The sequence below is a fragment of the Sardina pilchardus genome, chromosome 1 (assembly GCF_963854185.1).
Source record: "Sardina pilchardus chromosome 1, fSarPil1.1, whole genome shotgun sequence".
In the NCBI taxonomy this organism is placed as follows: domain Eukaryota; kingdom Metazoa; phylum Chordata; class Actinopteri; order Clupeiformes; family Clupeidae; genus Sardina; species Sardina pilchardus.
In genome coordinates, this window is record NC_084994.1 from 16,142,978 (window position 1) to 16,164,524 (window position 21,547).

Consider the following 21,547-nt stretch of genomic DNA (forward strand, 5'->3'; position numbering starts at 1 on the left):
GCCTTATGTTGTACTTGATGTGTAGTCTCTGTCTGTGTGTGCTCTATGTTGTACTTGCTGTGTAGCCTCTGTCTGTGTTTGCTCTATGTTGTACTTGTTGTGTAGTCTTGCCTGTGTGTGCTATATGTTGTGGGGCCAAAGATGAATTTCCACAGTAGTGGACAATAAAGACTTCAAATCAAAATAATCAAAATAATATTCCTATTTCTGTTCATATTCTGTTCACTATTTTTTCAAAAGTTTAAAGAGAGTGGTTCATTTGAATAAAACACAAATGAGACAAACCTCACCTTCTCATAGTAATGTTTATAACAACAGTTATGGCCTATCCCAGTGGTTCTCAAAGTGGGGTCCGGGGACCCCTTGGGGTCCGTGACCCATAACCAAGGGGTCCGCGAAATAATTTGCTTGAAATTATAAAGTTAACATTTTGAAAAGATGATGCTGTTGTCACCCATAAAACAAGCAAATTGTGTCTATTTGGTCCTACCCACATTACAGTAACTTGGGATAGTGGACCCGGCCACAACTTCAGATAATACGAATGGTTAACTGTTACAGTTACAAGGGGGTCCTCGGAAAATGTTATCCCCTAAAAGGGGTCCTTGGAACCAACAACATTGAGAACCCCTGGCCTATCCAACATATCACAAGGTTAAATAAAATGGCATGGAAGTTCAAATAATGCACAAGGGAGGTTGAGAGTAAAACGTAAAAAAAATAGGGGTGCCGTGAGCCATAAAGGTTGGGAGCCACTGCCCTAGAAACAGGGGGTAGCACAACGTCCCCGCTGGCACAAATCACCACCACACTCCCCTGTCCCATCTCTATTCAAAAACATGTTGTACTGTTTCTAACATCTGTGCCATAATTCTCAGTTCCCTTTGATTCAATAGGATTGTCTATCCAGTGTTAGTTATAGATCAGTGGGGAAACGCCTCGAGGACCGAGCATTGAGGATCGAGGAGAGATGTTGAGAGGCACCGTATCTCTATAGATGCGCGCGCACGATCGACATCCTTCCTTTTCTAAATATTTACACGAAATCCACCCGACTCCACCCATAGAAACTCAGAATCTCAGTCACCGTATATCTGGTAACACCGGATCTCAAACATGGCAGCTTTTTTGAAGGCGAACTGAACTTCAGAGGTCTACTATGTTAAAGAGTTGACGATGATTCAGCCGTTGACTTTGTAGGCCTAACTATTTCCCCATGGAAAATCCACAAGACAGTATAGGCTAGGGCCTGTATAACATTACTATGCTTCATAGTAATATGGTGCCTACAATTGATTTTGAATGTTGTGGGGTGGTGGTGGGGGGGGGGGGGGGTGTTCCATAGGAACAACGCTCCTTAAAGCTAAACCATCTGTAAATATAAATTAACTTTCATAATGTAGCCTAATATATGTTGTACAGCGTTATTATGATTTGAGATTAATTGAATTAGAATAATACTAATTGAAATTAAATAACTGTAAAATAAATTTGTTTTGTGAAATGCAGGCAGAAATGTAGGCTACTTACCATCACCAAATTCATTACTGTTCATTTTGTGATGAATTTTCTATTACTATTACATATTCTTTCTTGACTAATGTGTTGTCCCGTTCATCTACTGTAGCCTACTCACAGTTCATTGTGCTTTGGCTTTTTCAAGGAATTTGTCAATCATTTCATGAGGAACATGGGCTGTTGTAAAATTGTGCTGTGGCTCCTTTAAGAGATGCCCATGCAATCTTAATGCAACCAAAACAGAGTTTATTGAATGGTCGCTAAAAAGTTTAAGTTTATTAATACAATGTTGTAGGCTATACAGTGTGTGCGTTGTCAGCAATTAACCCACTAGACAAAAAGCCAAGCCCTTGTTCATCTGCTGGCCGGCAGAGGAAAACGGAGTTATCTTCAAAATTATTGGGGTAAATAAATTGTCTATTTGACAGCTTCAAACTATGACGAAATGTATTTATTATACGGATTCATAAGCATTATGTTGATGTGCATTATTCAACACGCCGTTTTAGTTTAGGCTATTAACGTAGCCTATAATATTAAAAACTACTGCCTAATTCCCGTACCCGTGTCGTTCCACATAAACCGAATTCTATGACAGTTGCGTTGCCTTCAGTCCAAGATGGCGGCGCTACAGCTGGGTCATGGGCGTGATTGTTGCAATGGAACATTCTATTGAGTTTCGCCTCTTGGTACTTCTATACTCTTTTGTGTCAGGTTAATCATACACATGAAATTTGGTGCAGTTCATAGCATCTCACCTGAAGATAGGGGCAATTAAAGCAATATTATTTTGCATTTTCATTTTTTACCATGGGGGTGCAAATCACAAAAGACTGGTTATAAGATAAGTTGATGTGGGCTCTTGAGACCAACATACCATAAACATTTCGTTATCCTTGGTGCCACGGTTCAAGTAGTTATTTTGGAAAAACTGAAATTTTCGGCTTTCGGGAGGGCCAGCGCGGGGGTGGAGAGGCCCCCGGGGATGAAATGGTTTTTTTTCGTAAAATTCTCCTGGGGCTACATGCCCACCAAGTTTCATGTGCCCCGGTGTTACGGTGTCCCGGGAATCGTTGACCAAAAATTCAAAAGTCGATGACGGGGAAAAAAAAAAAAACTTATATGAAGAACTATATGACCGCTATGCTAGCTACGCTAGCGACGGTCATAATAAGTATGACATTATTACCATCAGCACCAACCCATTCTTGCAACCTACACAAACCCTTTGAACAAATCTACACTTTACACTTTGCTCTCAGTTTAAATTATATAGGCCACACTTACCTCTACTTCCACTGTGATTTCATAGCTTTATGTCACCAAAGACATGACGCTGGCAGAGTCAGTGAACTTCGGTGCATTCCTGAAACAAGTAATCATTAAAGATTTTACAACCTAGAGTATACTGTGGTATTTCGTAACCTCTTGTGTCTGGAGTTTTAAAAAAAACTTAGAACGGTGCCCTTTTGAGCAAAACAGAAAAAGAAGACTACAAATGTTTTGAGAAATGAGTCTGTCTGACTGGTTTCTACTGAATGACCTTTGACCCCCAGTTTAGGCACCACTCCAAGGGAGGAGGAGAGCGGAGGGCCGCTGTTCTTCCTGCATTCTGTGCATCAGTCCTCCATTTTGTAACCGTAACATGGAGAGACTGAGACTGAGCATGTAAACGTCAGCGTCATTATGGGCACACGTTAGTGTGCTAATGTCTGTGAAGTCCCTACCATCTTACTGAAAACAAACCCTTTCAAAACACCCAGCTCTTCCATGTGATCCACCTCCCCCACTAACAACCCAACACACTTAACTTGCACTTACCACGACATTCTGTTCTATCCCGTCTCTCTTTCGTCAACATCACTGGACTAAACTGGACTTTGAACTCATTCTACTTCTGCGGGTGATCCTCATTATTACAGTATTAGGATCACACCAATAACTCAACTGACAGTATTTGGACATACAGTACCAGGGAGACAACATCAAACACTGTGCTGTTCTGGAGTCAGTCTCTCCCGCCTATAAACTGGCATGGCATGCCCTCCTGGGCTTAATGCTTCTCTGTCTATTTTTTAAATGAGAAGTAAACAGAGCTGAAACATTTGGAACCAAAACACATTGAAGATTCATACCAGAAGGCATCGGCTACAACAGAACTCCAGTGTTGTTTATGGTGAACTAAGTATAGTATACAGTATACTCTTTTGATCCCGTGAGGATAATGCTGTAGGTGAGCTACGAGCACAAATCCAGTCCTTGCCCACCGAATGCAAATAAGCCTATAACAGTTTAGCACCGGTCCATTATTGCAACACACTCAATACTTTTGAGCAAATCTACATTTCATACTTTGTTTAAATTATATAGACCACACTTACCTCTACTCTCACAGTGATTTCATGGCTATGAAGTCACCAAAGACATAATGCTGGCAGGCTCAGAGTGAACTTTGGTGCGTTCCTGTAACAAGTAATCATTAAAGGTTTTACAACCTACAGTATACTGTGGCGCCTCTTGGAGTCTTGTGCCTGGCATTTAAACAAACTTTCCTTAAATAATCATCAGCATCTTAGAAATGATAGCTGTTTTGAATACAGCTATTAGAACAGAATAGAACTGTATTAGAACAGTTAGAGCCCTTCTGAGCAGAAGAGAAAAAGACCGATTTCTACTGAATGACCTTTGACCCCCCAGTGTCGGCGCCACTCCAAGGGAGGAGGAGGAGAGAGGAAGGCCGACTCTGCTTGGATGACCAAATGAGATACTAACACACTACACAGAAACGTATGGGGACATCAGCAACTTCAAAATATGTTATGCATTCAATTATTTATTTCACAATCACTTTGACCTCTACACTGCTTATTCTAGTGCTGTGTAGAGCTAAGGGGTAAAACAGACAGATTCTAACACCTCTCTCATTAAATGAAGGTGAACAGGAAAGACCTAACCGGAGCTCTGAGGAGAAAGGTGTGGGTTCATGCTCTATCGTTTATCACATTCATGTCTGGAACAAAGTAAGATGAGTGACTGATCCTCTGAGGATTTTGACATTTCAATTTGTTGTTGATTTTGACACTTCTATCACTGTTTCGATTAGTTTATTCAAGTATATTTGGTTTGGGTTCTGATTTTAACAGAGGGTCCTCTGTCTTTTAGGGTAGAGGTGCTACGGCCTGCCTGCCTGTCTTTCTATGGGCGCTTCTCATTCATCTTTTTTATCTATCCTCCCTTCCTTCCTCGGTCCTCGTTCCCACTGATCTAGACAAATAATGATGGGGTGGCAACAATGGGATAGTCCAGATAGTCTATCCAGTGTTCTGTATAGATCAGTGGGAACGAGTCGGAGGACCGGGGACCGAGGAGAGAGGTTGAGAAGGGGCTTATGTTGCAGGGTGGAGTCAGGGCACAGGTGCTGCTGGTCACCTGATTGGGGCACCTGTCCTATATAAGGGGCTACTGTACCTGTATTGGGGCACCTGTCCTATATAAGGGGCTACTGTACCTGTGTTGGTCTGGGGTTCCCTCTCTCCATGGCAGCTTGTGTTGCTTTTGTACTTTATAATTACTTGGATTTTACACATTACTCCGATTTACACTACAACTCTACTTTCTTACCATCTCACTAACACTGACTGCACTTCATGTTTTTCATACATAATACTTTCATAAATACCTCTGTTTGTTAACTCTTTATCCATGTGTGGTCCCCCATACATTCAATTATCCAAAACGAGCTGGGGGAGTTCTAACACACCAAATCACAAGAAGTTGGCACGTTGTGTGTGTGTGTGTGTGTGTGTGTGTGTGTGTGTGTGTGTGTGTGTGTAGCCCAACCTGTCAGCACTAGCTCGCATCAGCTGGCAGTGGCTGTGATAATCCTGCTATCCCAGTAGAGAGAGACAAACCAGCGTAGTTACAGTATGTCCAGTAGGAGATGATTAGTTGCGTCATACATTGAATGTTCTCACAAATGTATCAAATGGAAATAATATTCATTAATCAGGAAAGATCTACAGCACCAAGCAGATGAGGGGTCCTATGAGACCGGCAGCAGGGCACAGCCTGGTAACCACCTTATTGTCATCTTGCCCAGGGGTCCTATGAGACCGGCAGCAGGGCACAGCCTGGTAACCACCTTATTGTCATCTTGCCCAGGGGTCCTATGAGACCAGCAGGGCACAGCCTGGTCACCACCTTATTGTCATCTTGCCCAGGGGTCCTATGAGACCGGCAGCAGGGCACAGCCTGGTCACCAGCTTGATGCCATCCTGCCCAGGGGTCCCATGAGAGGGGCGGCAGAAGTGCTCCAGAGCCGGTGCTGAGGTCACTGAGGGCTAGCCTAGTCGCCATCTTGATTACAATGCAGTAATGAGGGGTCCTATGAGGTTACTGAGGGCTATTCGCCAGCTTGATGCTACCTTGCCAAAGATGTGACAGTATAAGCAGTCACATCAAGCTCCATGACAACTTACGAATGGCTGACATTTACCAAAGCATTGCTCCCTTTTCTGCTCATCTCGATTGGTTGTAACATACAGGCTTTCAAAACTAAATTTTTGTGAGGCCTGGTCTGAGGAGCATTTGGACCAAACCAGTGCAGATCAGCAGATGGCCCAGACCTATCCTTCAAATAGAACGACTTTGGACCTCAGTCTTTTGAAAGGCCCACATGCCCCCAGTTTTATTATTTTTGTTGTTAGAATACAGTGATTAACAATAAAAAGTCATAAATATAAAATCATTGAATAGCCCATCCAGCATTTACTGAAAAAAACATAGATGGTTATGATTATACAGTAAATGATATAACTATAGATTATAGACCTAGATTATAGAACAGTCTCAGTCTTTTTTTTTTATCTGACTATCTATGCATACATATACTGTACAGTAGGGCTGTTTGATTTTGCCCAAAAATCACATTTGATTTGAACAAAATATTTTGCAAATAATTTCCCCATTGGCATTTAAGTGCAAATCTTGCTCTTATTAAATAATATTAATTCTTAATAATTAGTTTTAAATGATTCATATTAAGAAAAAATACAAAATTATTTTCAACACTTGCAAACATAGGTGAAAAATTGACTTTACGATTTCACATTTTTAACATCGTCTTAAACACATATTCGTGATTGCGATTAAATGCTTAGCCCTACTATACATTGTTCAGTGCTATGCAGTACTACATCCTCTAATCCAAGCGATAGTTGAAACTAACAGTAAATCAACAGTGACAAGTGGAAGTGAAAGACAACTTTTGTCTTTTCAATAAGAACATTCAATCGTAAAATATAGGGATGGAAACTTTGGTACAGAGAGAGAGAGAGAGAGAGCTACATGTAGAAAGAAAGAGAGTAAAGAATTAAATGAACTAATCTGTGATCTTTTCAGAAGCGTTCAGATGCCAGTTCCCTCCTCCTTCCTCTTCTGGACTCTCCTCCTGTTCTGAGCTGCTGACCTTCTCCTCCACCGCTGGTCTCTTATGTTCCCTCCATCCTTCCTGTCTTCCAGACGTTAGCGAACCAATCCCAGAGCTGGTAGCTGCTGACATCACAGAGTCTCGTTCTGAGGGGGCTTCAGATGCTGTCTGAGATGTGTGTGTGGTCGGCTGAGATTGTCACCTGCAATGAAAATAAAACACATATAGATTTAAAAACGTATATGTCGCAGTAACATATATGGTGCAGTAATATCCTCACTCAAAAGTGAAACTGAATGGCCCCAGTCGTGGCGCTACTGGCTGGGGCACCTGCACCCGGGCGACCCGGGTTCGATTCCCTGTCGATTTGTCCTTTCTGGATCCCACCCCTACTCTCTCTCCCATTCCCTTCCTGTCAGTCTACACCAGGGGTCGGCAATTAAGTTTGGCCTCGGGCCAGATATTTTCCAAGCCATCACATAGCGGGCCACAAGTTCACAACCAAAACGATGGCTAATTTAATTAATTAATATCGGAGGAGGTAAAAATTATAGGCGCTCTTGAAATGTCAGAGCAGAGACATCCAAGCAGGCTGATGTAGGTTAAATTTGTTAACTGGTCATTGGGGGCGCTATTATATCCTGTGTGTTTAAAAAAATAAATAAAAAAAACACCAGAAAACATTTCCACGCTTTGCTGTTAGCTGTCAAAACATGGCACTCTCAAAAAATCTGAAGAGAAAAGTTAACAGCGAAAACAGGATCTTTAATGATGAATGGACAGAGAACTATGCCTTCATCCTCCCTAATTACATTGCATGTCAATGCAATGTAGCCTACTGTTATCACTGTTCTTCTTATAGTTATTCTTCTTCCGACCAAAATCAACGATCAAAGGTTCTAAAACCACTGAACCGTTTGACGTCATTCAAGCACTCTTACAAAGGTCTTAAAACGGAGATTTGTAAAATGTATTTTTCACATTTGTGAACTTTATACTTTTTGAGATATTTACGATAAAAGAGTCCAAAAATCCCATAGACTTAACGTTGAGACGCTTTGGCGGCAGAAATGGATTGTTACGTAGTGCTCATTAAGCTACAGCTGTAGCAAAGAATCCTTCATTAGCCATCTGCTCAACCTTAAAGGGATAATCCGGAGTGAAATGCACTTTAGATCAATTTTTCGGACTATTGGGAGTACATACGTTGAGTTGACACCAAAATCATGTCATTCGGATGTATTTTGAGAAAGTTCGAGTTCACCGTTTTTAGCCAAAACTCGTTAGCCTGGAAGTGACCGGGGCAGGTCCTTTCGCCACTACAAAACGCTATTTTTATACCTCTTCTACTGTTCCAAACAACGCTACACTTACGTGGTAGTGAGTAGAGGGTCCCTAAAGCCAAACCGAAGTATCCTCACGTCTTTATGTGGTCGGATAGAGAGTCCAGAATGAATTTAATCGAGTCAGTACCTTTCCGGAAATGTTAGTAAAGTGTTGTTGAAACGTTGCGCAGCTGCCGCAGCGACATTTCCGGAAGGTACTGAAGTCAGTGCATTCCAACTCACTTGATATGTTGTCTAAAGGTCAATATCTTCCTTATGTGACTTGGCATGTGACTTGAGATACTTCCATCATACCATATCATTGACAATCATTTGTTCTATAATGTACTTCCATTGAAACGCATTGATTTTGACTTGACTTGATTTCCTCATTTCTGAGGTGATATGAAGTAATATCTAATATTCCCTTTGCATAGGCTTTTGGTATCCAATATAGAAGCAAAATGCAGCAATTATTTTGAAGCTGACTGTACCTATTGTTCAGATTTAGTTTTCTAGAAATATATGCAAATTATTGAAAACTGGTCTCATTTGCATATCTAAACATCACATTTCAGAAAACTTGCAATACAAAAAATCTTTGCCTTAAATATTTAAATATTTACATTCATATGGAGCAACAAAAATGACAAAATAAAGCGTTCATACCTTTATAATGATTATAATATAGGTGGAATTAAGCTTTTGAATTTAAAGGCATTAACTCTATCATTGAAAGCCTCTCTGATGCCCACATACTACCATAACCCTGATTGGTTTTCAACAAAACTCATCAAATTGGTTCATCCATTATTCAATAGAAGCTTGTTTCCATTTCTATAAATACAGCCTGGACTTTTTTCAATGATTAGTCAAATATCTAAAAAGATGTCTGTTTTTCAGTCAGAAGCACTTCAATGCTGGCTTTATTTTCAGTAGGCTATCAACCTCCGGAAAATAGTGAGCAGATAAGACAGCAGTTGTTATGGTTCAATTCAAATATGTTAATAAACAAACACACATTTTGTTTTGAACAAATGCTAAAGAAAGGAATTCTATTTGTCAATGATATAATTAATGTAAAAGGAGATGTTATGACATTTAAAGAAATAACAGAGACTTATGGAACAACTTGTACTATTCAGCAATATAATCAATTATTAGGATCTCTGCCACTAACGTGGAAGAAGAATATTAAGAAAAAAAGGGAAGTCAATTTAGTATGTAGACCCAGTATGAAAAATACTTCATGGATTAATATGAAAAAAATAAATAAGTTAATATACAACTTTTATTTGAGAGAAAATAAATTGGTAGCTATTCCACACAGGACTTTTGAGCAATGGGAAAACGTCTTTGATGTACCAATACCTTGGACTCAAGCATTTAACATAATATATGAGACAACTCTTAATGTAAAGATTAGATATATGCAATATAAATTAATATATAGGTTTCTAGAATCTCGAAAGAAGTTGGATATTTGGGGAATAGTTTCATCACCCTCTTGCCGCTTTTGCCATGAGGATGATGAATCTATAGAACATTTATATTGGTATTGCTCCATAGTTGCCTTTTTTTGGACTGAGGTTACAAAATGGTTGTCCTCATGTCACGAAAATGTTCAGTTGGATTTATGTACAGTGCTACTGGGTGATCTAGAAAAAAGTGGAACCAGTATACAAAACATTGTTATCCTTCTGGGGAAATTCTTTATAATTAGAATAGAGGAGAAAAAACATCTCAACCTAGCCAGTTTTAAGCAATATGTTAGGTCATATTCAATGACCGAGTGCTTAATGGCATATGATATGGAAAGGAAACAATATATTGAAAGATGGGTCAAAATTAAAGAGGCAGAAGGATGGGACTAATAGAAGACCTGGGTAAGATTTGCTAGAATATACATGTCGATATTTGGATGCTGTTTCTTATTGGGGAGTAAAGGGGGTGGGGGGTTGTCTTGTTTGTGTGTGTATATGTTTTGTTGCTGTTGTTGTTTGTTTGTAATTGCTGTGAAAGTAAATTAAAAAAAAAAAAAAAAAAAAAAAAAAATCTTTGCCTTAATGTGAGTAAACAACTGTGAAAGTTTCAATTTGATATCTATAGTTTAAAATTTTACCCAATTGACCTGTAGTAAATCCCAATGGCAAAATGCATTGGAAATTGCTACCTTTGACCTTGAATAAAAGTATGTTCCACTAAATATAAATGGGTAGATTTTTAATATGTGATGCAGGAGGGTTTAAGGATCAATAAAAAGTATGAACCATTACTATTGCAATTAGTTTAAGTTTTGGCCCTTTTTTGAGCTAGATTGACTGGCCTATAGGTCGTTTTTCTGTATTTCCCAGCGGACAGGCAACCAAAAACGGGGACTGTCCCCTGAAACTGGGGACGTCTGGTCACCCTACACCACACTCAAGGAGAGTAGCTGTGTGCACATCCCACCTTGCAGGTGCAGGACAAATGGAGAGTAATTATGGAAGAAAAAGTAATATCCGCAACACTGATAATTGCTCCCGGTTTAATATTTAAAAAAGTGCAACGTTTCGACCCTACTGGGTCTTCATCAGGCAAAAAATCAGGCATTTTGCCTGATGAAGACCCAGTAGGGTTGAAACGTTGCACTTTTTTCAGTATTAAACCGGGAGCAATTATCAGTGTTGCGGACATTACTTTTTCTTCCACCCTACACCACACCCCATAGGCATAGACTATCATCAGATGCTGTGGAAAAACTGCTACACGTCTCTAGATTTTCTTTATGCATAAATGTGAGATTTGATGTATTTATAGGCTGTCCCATTTACTCAGTGACGCTACACTCTGTGGGCTTGAACATGGGGACTCAAGGACATGCCCCCACAGTGTAGTGCTGTAGCTGCCTGCCTGCTTTAGGCGCTGGAATTAGCAACTCAAGTTAGGTAAAAACGATTGTTTTCGTGGGGGTTCGGAACAAAACACCAGACAGGTAACTCACCTCTCCCTCCAGTCCTCCCCTGGACACCACACACAGAGGGGGCTACAGAAGGTGCTGCTGATGAGTATGTGCCATAGCCTGAGCTCCCCTCTGTGAACACCCCCGATCTGTCATCACCAGCCACTGGAACATAGTATAAAACATTATTACACCATGTGGAATACAGGATTTCCAAAGTCTGGATATCACCACTCTAAGCTCAATTGAGATTAAACATTAGTCTGGGGAGTCTGCGCTTTATTTCTACTGCACAAGAGGCCTGATCAATGGGCATAGTTTAAATTACTCTGTACGTATTTGGATAGTCCTTCAACCAATCAGGCCAACGATCTGGGTGCGCCTGGTGGATAAGCCAGTTTGTGATTGGTTCCAACAAACGTGGACAGGAAGCAGGAGAGATAAATGTGCAGGTTTCCTGCCTGAGTTGCAGGGCGAAATCCAATTACCCAGTCATACTGAAAGCAAGCCTGATAAACCAGCCTAAATGGATTGGATGTCTAATTTAGTCTGGCCCCGATGAATGGATACAACGGAACATTGTTGATGAGCACAACCCGTTGTCTTTCAAACCGTGTCTGTGCCTATAGGCCAACGCTCCCTCAAAACCCCGCCCCAGAGCCCTCTGCCCCGCCCGCGTTGATTCAAAACACATCTCTGCGTTGTGATTGGTTTAGTTGCCATCTGCCAGATTCAGGGCAGTGTTTTCAAAATGTTCAATTTTGCCGTCCAGCAGTTGGCGCTGGCTTTCCAGGTTAACTGAAAGCAGTTCTACTTTCACACAACATTTATCAAGGTGACAAGCAACTTTTATTCACCACTCACGGGCAACTCAGTCAGCCGATATCCTTGTGCTTTTAAGTCTGCTTGGTCTGCTTATTTTATGTTCATCAGTATTGCCACAGCAGTGTCTCCTGACTTTGCCATCAACCCTGAATAGCCTGACTGAGAGCAGCATACACACTGTTTTATATCCAAATGATGTCCTTTGTTTTGTTTTGACTATCTATCTCTTTCAGTTACAGCATACAAATTCCAAACAAACGCTACATACTTATTCTAAAGTCAGAATTCAGTAGCTTATAGCTACAGTAACAATCTTAAATGCACTATGTATTTTTCACAGGGAGTAATTTAATACTCACTCATTGGGGGAGTTTCCATGCTTCCCTGTAGACTCAACTCATCCAATCGTGCTGCAGCATCATCTATGTCTCTGCTCTGTTCATCTCTCTGCTCTGCTCTATTCCTTTTCACCAAACCTATAAATCAAACATTAAAAAACTGTTCATTTGGAAACAAGATGAGAGGTCCTATATTTACTCATAGTGGCCCTCATTTATGAAAAGTGCGTACGACCAAAAACAGGCGTTAAACAGGCGTACGCTTGTTTCCACGCAAAGTATGGCATTTATCAATGTGAACATGATCGGTGCTATACGCTCAAATCTCACGTCTAGTCTGAACTCGCGCACGCAAGTTTTTCAGGCGGCATAGCACCATGCAGCAATAAGTCGGCGGTGGATTAGAAAGTTGAAGAGTTGAATTTATGGACTATCTCGGACATAACACCTTTCCTGTACATGTGCAGCCTGTTTGCTGTAATGTAGCCTATTATATTGGCACATTTTATGGCTTAGGATAGCCATATAGGAGATGATTACTTTCTCTTTGGCAAACACAACATTCATGAATTATATATTTTAAATTATTTTCAAAGGGCAAATTTCAGTGTCGTATGGTTTTGTAATGAATGTATTTATAGTATGATGCGTTCTCTCTGCGAAAATAAAGTCTCTTGCGCTTAAAGAGTCACTGCACCCTAAAATATGTTTTTTGAGCTGTTGATTGATTGAAAATACTCATAAGTGGTGAACTGTTCTATTACCAGGGTTAATATTGACAAAAATCATGTTTCTCAACAAAAGTAACATTTCGTCTGATTTTGTATTGGAGATATTGCTCTCCGCGCATACTACAATTTGAGACATGCCATGGCATGTTGGTCCAAAATACTATTGGAATGCTGACGTTGTCCTGCACTTCTAGTCCGACACTACGCCACCGGGTCGTTACAAATTAGGACTGAAACGCCCCAACGCCTGCTGCCCTGATTAGCCTACCTGTGATAAGCCATGTCTGCAGCACTCATTCCCAGATTGACACGAAATCACCATGGTTGATTGGTTGCAGCAGTGCTGCACTCTCTCTCCAAATTTCAGAATGTCTCGCCCATTTTGAAAGCCGTTTTCAGAAATGTGAAGTGGGTGGAGTTATGGGGTGAAGTGACCCCGCGTACACACTAGGCGCGTTCAAGTTGACCTTTTGCAGCAGCGAGATTTGCCGGCCGCAGCAGGGGCAGGGATACAAACGCTGCTGTGAAGTTGTACACTCTCTACTTCCCGTGGTCTAGACTTGACCATGTGACGAATCACGAGGCACGGACCCGCACGGACTCTTGTGGATATGAGGAGGCATCTGAACACCTGCACACACGTCAGGGATGTAAAAGCCAATTAGGGCAAAGACCTGACGTCATGAAGGCAGGGTCTAGGCTCCGCTGCGCTCCGCAGTACCTCCAGACCGGCTGCTCTGTTGCGGAGCAGCCGCCTGGCCACGCCTTGCTCCCGCGATAAGTTGAGGCCATGTGATACCGACTGCCGAGTCGAAAACACACCCATCTAGACCATCGTGGACAGATTTTTAACCACGTGCATCTTGTGCTGCGCAGTTTTTGTGCTGCGCAGCCATCTTGAACGCGCCTACTGTCTCCGTCCGTCAACGGATCACGGAGGTTGGATCTGCCGTATGTGTATTTGCATACATGTGATCCGATTGGCTGACGGATCCGTCGCTGCCTGAAAAGTTGAACATTTCTCAACTTTCTTGACGGAGGCAACGGAGCTGAAGCGACGGACGGACTCACAATGCATTTCCAGTCCGCCCCATGCAAAGTGAATGAGATCCGTTGACGGACGGAGACAGTGTGAATGCGGGGTGACTCTTTGGCTGTGTTCAGACCAGTGGCGTCACCAGCCGATTTTACCGGGGCTTCAGCCCGGGGTAATTTGAGCCGAGCCCGGGGTAATTTTTTCATCAGCCAGTTTCAAAATCAACCAGCATTTGCCTGGTGCTAAATGTTGAGCACCACTAGTAGTAGGCTAAGCAAGCTATCGATAGGCATCACAATACAACACTAGCTACACGTTTCTACATGGGCTAGCCCAGTGTTTCTCAATCTATGGGTATGGGTACCGGGCCGCGTATTACCATCGGGCCGCCTGCCGACCCGCCTTCTCCGAGAGACGCACCATGCGGCCGCGGCCGCGGCCGCACCCATTCTTTTCGGTCATATTGCTGCGAGATATTTTTGCACAGACATAATAGGCGTATCATATGAAACTACGTAACCTGGCCTTTCCAGTGGCACTAGCCACTAGTTTCTATGATAAACGGTTCGCGAGATACTTAGCGTTGAAGGTTACAGTTACATACAAAAATGAATGTCACAGTTCGGCGTCATACCCATTCTTCTCTGTGAAATATCTCATGATTTCGTTACTGCCCTATGGCAAACTGCATAGTTAATCACGAGAAATCCTTTTTTGAAATCACATCAAATTTCTGCATTTTTTCATACCTCCCCATTTCCCCCACTTCAAAATAATTTATTTTATCTATCAGAAGTTGTATTCAGACCCCTGTTTGTCATATAGCCATGGCAGATGCTTGATATGAATCGTTGGTAGGACTATGTGTTGGTCTACACACATTCTGAGAGGAGCAGATGAGTGTAGGCTAGACTTAAAAGTTCTCTGCTTAAACTTCGAAAAGGAAAATTGTATGTTTTGATTTAGACCTACAATAGGCTATATACTCAGACTCCTTGTCATCCACTGGTAGTACACTGTAGTGTGTCTCTGGATATTGTAAGCTTATGGGTAGTTGTAACAGCTATAGTCAGATAAGCCTAATTTTTCTCTCAGTGCTCTTCCTATAAGGCTATCTTGTGTTCCTTGTAAAAAATACAATGTAGGATTATAACATAATAGGCTACTGTAGATCCTCCATTGCCTTCTTCATTTCGCGCACCCCTTAAAAAAATTCCGGAAATGTTGTTGAAGTGTTGCTAAAGCGTTCCCCAGCTGCAGCAGCAACATTTCCGGAAAGGTACTGGCTTGACTAAATTCATTCTGGACTCTCTAGCCGACCACATAAAGACCTCGGGATACTTCGGTTTGGCTTTAGGGACCCTCTACTCACTACCACGTAAGTGTAATGTTGTTTGGAACAGTAGAAGAGGTATAAAAATAGCGTTTTGTAGCGACGAAAGGACATGCCCGGTTCACTTCCAGGCTAACGAGTTTTTGGCTAAAAACAGTAAAATCGAACTCTCTCAAAACACATCCGAATGACATGATCTGATGTCAACTCAACGTATGTACTCCCAATCATCTGTAAATTGATCTAAAGTGCATTTTACTCCGGATAATCCCTTTAATTAAGTGGAGATAGTATGTCATTACGCACCTCTGAAGACAGTCGCCCATCTTGTCCTCTTCTTGTCCTCTTTCCCCTTTCTCTCCTCTTCTTGTGGTCTTTCGTAGTGAGCACCTCCATTTCTTACCATCATCTGTTCTATCTTCTCCAGCAGCTCTGTTATTTGTGAATCATCAGTCCTGTCCTCGTTGTTGAGAACATGATATCTGTTCCCACATTTCCCAATGATCCACCGCAGGGTTTCTCCTTCACTCTCAATGTGCTGCTCTATAGTTGTGTCTCCCAGCCAGTCTCCACAGGTGAAAAGGACAATTGTGTGACTCCAAACATGTTTACCAAGAAGCTCCAAATGATCCCTGATACTTTTTCTGTTGTCCTCTGTAAAAGCAAAATCTATGCGCATGACTAGAAGGACTAAATGTGGTCCTGGAGGACACAGAGACACACTCTGGACAATGGCCTGTTTGGTTTTCTGGGGAGTGTCTCTGAGGGTCTCATTTCTCCACCACCCTGGCGTGTCCACCACAGTGACCTGTCTGCCTGCTACTTCTCCCTGTCTCTTCACACACTGAGCTGTTCCTCCCTTCAGGTCATACTCCTCTCTGCCCAGGATGGTGTTTCCTGATGAACTCTTCCCACCATATTTGTGCCCCAAAAGCACAACCCTCAAGCTCGAGAAGAATGGAGCATCACCTGTTAAGAAACAGAAAAATCCATCACTGTATAAGAGGATGGCAATTGGCAAATTGACCGTTGGCAACAACCAACAGTCAATTTGAGTGTGAGTGTGTCACTACTGCTAACTTCACTGGACAACATTGGCAGCAGTGATATTTTTGTCCAACAGGGGGCAGTGTAGTGGTATTTATTGTTACTGTATGATAATGGGTGTTTCTCAAAGTCAAGGATTGGTGCTTCCAAGCCACTTTTTCAAGGACGTTACGTCATCAAATCTCGTCAAGCACTGTTCCAAAGTCAAGGATGCTTTCAAATTCTAGCAAGTACTGAGTCCTTCGTTTTGAGAATTTCAGAGAATTTTGGGAGGATGCATCGATGGATCCCTGCGTGAAGAAATAACCCACAATCCTTTGCGTATGGACGATTAGAGATGTTCTGACGGAGGGAGAGGGAGATGGAAAGTAGATGCAAGGAAGCAGTGCGTGTTAATGTAGGCTAAATACGATTTCTCAAGTGTTTTGTTAAAGTGTAAGTTTGGCGGAAATTGAAAAAACTCTGTTTTTCTGAATGAAAATACATCAACTAAGCCACGGAAGAAGCATTTTTCGTTGATCACGCAGTACTGAGCTAGCACGGGCAAGAGCTCCAGCCCAAAATAGCAAACAGTGGGTTAGCATAGGGCCCACAGCCATACGCTTTCAAATTCAAATTTTTAAGCCACTAACATTGCTCAAAACAGCGCCAAACCTCGTCAGCAACTTGCTCTAGGTGTCTACACATAAAACGAAGCACCAATCAGTCTGTAAAGGTTGGAATAGTTTATATACAGTTAGAATTAGTTCGAGAAAAGGTATGGTTTCAAACATGTTTTTTCATCCTCCAATGGATTTAAGCATAATAGAGGGGTAGCCATTTTGATATCTGGAAGGGTGACATACGAACATCTATCTATAATTAAAGACAGGGAAGGCAGATTTATTCTGATTAAGGGGAAAGTTAATGGAAATTATTTTACTCTTTACAACGTATACATCCCGCCAGGTTCAAATTCAGATTTTCACCAAAAAATAATAGACAGGGCAGTGATTGAGTCACAGGGAATCTTATTATGTGGGGGGGATTTCAACATTACTTTGAACCCTTCTCTGGATTCCTCAAACACCCGAACTTCTCAGCCCAAGAAGTTGACCAAAAAGATTACTAGTATAATTTCTGAGGTGGGCTTGGTGGATGTGTGGAGGTTCTACAATCCTTCAATCAGGGACTACACCCATTTCTCATCTCCCCATTCTTCCTATTCTAGAATTGATTATTTTCTTTTATTTGGTAGGGATGTTTGTAGAGTGCAAAGTTGTCGCATTGGATCAATTGATCTCTCTGATCATTGCCCAGTGTATTTGACTTTAACTGATGATCGCAGGATTAAGCCAGGTTACTGGAGACTCAACTCCTCTATACTGAACAAGGACAGGATAGAACAATTTAGTAAAGACATTACAGACTACTTAACAGACAACGATAATGATGAAGTCTCCCCTCCTACTCTCTGGGATGCTTGTAAAGCAGTAATGAGAGGAAAGGTTATAGCAACAACTTCTTTTCTGAAGAAGCAGAGGATTAAGAGACTCAGTGACCTTCAACTTGATTTAAAAAAGGTGGAATTAGAACATAAACAATCTTTTACTCCAGGCAGTGACGTGGAAATGAAAAAGCTAAGGAACCAAATAAATGAAATACTTGGACAAGAAATACAAAAGAAACTTATCTACACAAAACAAAAATATTATGAGGGCGGAGGTAAATACTCAAAATTATTGGCTTACAAATTAAAAAAACAAGAAGCAGACAACACAATATATAAAATAAGGGACTCAGCAACAAAAAATATTCTTCAGGAAACAGAAGAAATAAAAAACTGCTTCAAAGACTACTACGAAAAATTATATTCACAACCTCAAGTACACGATGATGATAAATTAGAATCCATGCTCCGAACATTAGATCTTCCAACTGTGTCAGACGATCAAAATTCAGCTCTGAAGCTACCTATATCTGAAGGTGAGCTTGCCTCAGCTATCACTAGACTAAAGACTAGTAAGTCTCCTGGAGCTGATGGATTCACATCAGAATGGTATAAGGGTTTGAGGGAGGCATTGACACCCATTCTGCTTAAAACTTTTAACTGGGTCTTTAAAAAGGGTGAAATTCCAAATTCTTGGAGGGAGGCCACCATCTCTGTTATACCGAAGGGAGGAAAAGACAAGCTAAATTGTTCTAATTACAGACCAATTAGTGTGCTAAATATTGACTACAAAATATTTGCTTCAATCATTGCCAAAAGATTAGAAAAAGTTTTGCCTACAATAATAAATATTGATCAAACTGGTTTTGTAATGACTCGCCAGACTCATGATAACATTAGGAGATCTTTACAGATTATTAGACATATAAACCAAAACAAAATAGAGGCCATGCTGATCAGCATAGATGCACAAAAGGCATTTGATTCTGTGAGATGGAAATTTCTCTTTAAAGTTATGGAGAAATTTGGTTTCAACAAGCAATTGATTGAGTCACTAGAAGCGCTTTACACCAAACCAGAAGCTAGATTAAAAATAAATGGGGAACTGAGTGACTCCTTTCAGCTGGAGAGATCCACAAGACAAGGCTGCCCTCTAAGTCCTCTTTTGTTCGCCATCTTTATAGAACCTTTGGCACAGTGTATAAGGCAAAATAATCTCATCACAGGAGTTACATTGGAGGCAGGTGAACAGAAACTGGCTCTCTTTGCAGATGATATCCTCATCTACCTGACCAATCCTACAGACTCCCTACCGAATTTGATGTCAATTCTGGAAGAATATGGATCATATTCTGGCTACTCAGTTAATAAGCAAAAAACTCAAGTCCTTAACTTTCACTATGATCCACCTCATTATCTCCGCTCTAGGTACCAACTTGACTGGGATAAGAAATGTATTAAATACCTTGGAATCTTTTTGCCATTAGACTTATCTACACTACAGGAAATAAACTATGGGCCACTTAAAAAGGTGATTATGGATGATATAAATAGATGGAGCTTGATCCCTTACTTGAGTATATACTCACGTATAGACTCAATTAAAATGAACATACTGCCAAGACTTCTATATATATTTCAATCAATACCTATTGAGAAACCGGAGCACTACTTTATGGAGTGGGATAAACTTCTAGCTAGATTCATTTGGGCAGGGAAAAAGCCCAGGGTAAGGTTCAAAACACTTAAGTTATCCAAAGATAGGGGTGGGCTTGCTCTCCCATGTCTTTTAGACTACTACAAGGCTGCTCAACTTAGATTTTTAGTTGGTTGGTGTACGCCCAGTTATAGATCTAGGTGGAAAGAAATAGAATGCACAATGGGAGGGAGATACCCAATGAGTATGTTAATTGGTGATTGTTCACTAATTGACCAAATTACTGATCCCGATAACCCCTGGATTTCTTGCTCCCTGAGGATTTGGGATAATATAACTAAACGTCACCACCTGAGGGACAAGATGGGTATTCTCAAATGGTTTGCTTATGACTCTGATTTTATACCCAGTATTTACGATAAACAATTTCTTGTATGGAACAGCAAAGGTCTCTCAACATACAGCTCTTTACTAAAACAAGATCTGGTGCTGAGTTTTCAGGAGCTGAAAGACCGATTTGGATTAGAGAATCAAGACCACTTTAGATATTTGCAAATCAGAGACTTCATTCAGAAATCCTTTATAAGGAAAGAGAAAGTACCTGGAAAAGACATAATTATAGATATCTTCTTGAAAGCTTCTGAAGATGTAGCTTACAAAAAAACAATTTCTAGATTATATGTTGCCCTTCAGGCCTTAACAGGTGACAATACAATGTCAATCAAGTCCAGGTGGGAAAAGGATAGCGGTCTGTCGTTATCACAGGAGGAGTGGGAAGGGATCTGTGCACATCAATGGAGGATGACTAGTTCACCCTCATGGAGATTCTTTGGTTGGAAAAACATCATTAGATTCTTTTGCACTCCAGCCCAAAAGGCAAAATATTCTACTCTAATGAATTGCTGGAGAGGTTGTGGATGTACAGTGGCAGACCACTTTCACATTTTTTGGAATTGTACTGCTGTCGCTTCCTTTTGGTCAAGTGTTCATAATCATTTAGAACTTGCATTCAGATTAAGAATTAACTTTGATTTCAAAACACTGTATCTCTGTGACTTTGAGGAGCTTCAATGTGGAAAATATCTGATGAGAGTGCTATTAGTGGCGGCCAAAAAGGCCTTGACTAGAAAATGGCTTCAGAAGGCCCCACCAACTGTAGATGACTGGATTGATGTTGTGTATGATATTTATAATATGGAGAGAATTACTTTCACATTGAGAAATCAATATGACAAATTTTATGAAAACTGGTTAATTTGGGTTTACTATGTGTCAGCAATAAGACCTGATTTTGTGTAATTAAATTACTGCAGGTTTAATCTCCTCCTCTTGGTGCGATCTTGATAACTATTTAAACTGGATATGACAAGCCCTTATAAGTTAAGAGATGTATAAATGGAACCTCCCCTGGTTCATTGTTGTTGTATTGTATTGTGTTTTTTGTTGTTGTTGTTGTTGTATTTCTTCGGTCTTATTTATTTTTTTTTCCTTTTTGTCTTGTTCTGTCCCACGAGGGAGAGTTGTGCTGTAAAATGGAAAATCTTAATAAACAGTAAATTACAAAAAAAAAAGAATTAGTTCGAACCAGCAACCCTATCTGAAGCACAGAAACGTCACGCGAGATCTCACACAGGAGCATTGCGTGATAATCACAGACTTTCCTTCATGAGGAGCTGGAAGGGGTAACGCCGGTGATCCACTAGCACGCGATGCGAACTCCGCATCGCACTACTCATTCGCTACGCTACCCTCCCCGTAGACGCTTTGGTAGGCGTTCCCTTCTATTTCATATCGGTCAACACGCCACAGTATGGGTCATCCTCTCCGAGAGGGTGAGCTGTTAGGAGACAGAATAGCAAATTAACCTCTCCCCGCTACGTACGTGCAATCAACGCAGCCTACATATACAGGTGCATGCACGCCGGCACTTTCTCTTTTT

The 21,547-nt window shown here is 41.1% G+C and overlaps 1 protein-coding gene across 7 annotated transcripts in view; it reads right to left on the bottom strand.

The window, feature by feature from the left end:
- Window positions 1-6,175: 6,175 nt before the first annotated feature.
- Window positions 6,176-21,547, bottom strand: part of LOC134083075 (uncharacterized) — a 43,172-nt gene continuing 27,800 nt past the window's right edge. For 6 of the 7 annotated variants that reach the window (XM_062539209.1, XM_062539254.1, XM_062539235.1 and 3 more), the window contains 4 exons: window positions 15,782-16,444; window positions 12,397-12,513; window positions 11,255-11,377; window positions 6,176-7,148 (listed from right to left, as the gene is read on the bottom strand). In XM_062539209.1, coding sequence (XP_062395193.1) covers window positions 7,078-7,148; window positions 11,255-11,377; window positions 12,397-12,513; window positions 15,782-16,444 — 974 coding nt within the window. In that variant the 3' untranslated portion in view covers window positions 6,176-7,077. The remainder of the gene's footprint in view (window positions 7,149-11,254; window positions 11,378-12,396; window positions 12,514-15,781; window positions 16,445-21,547) is intronic. The other variant, XM_062539243.1, reaches the window with a different exon arrangement.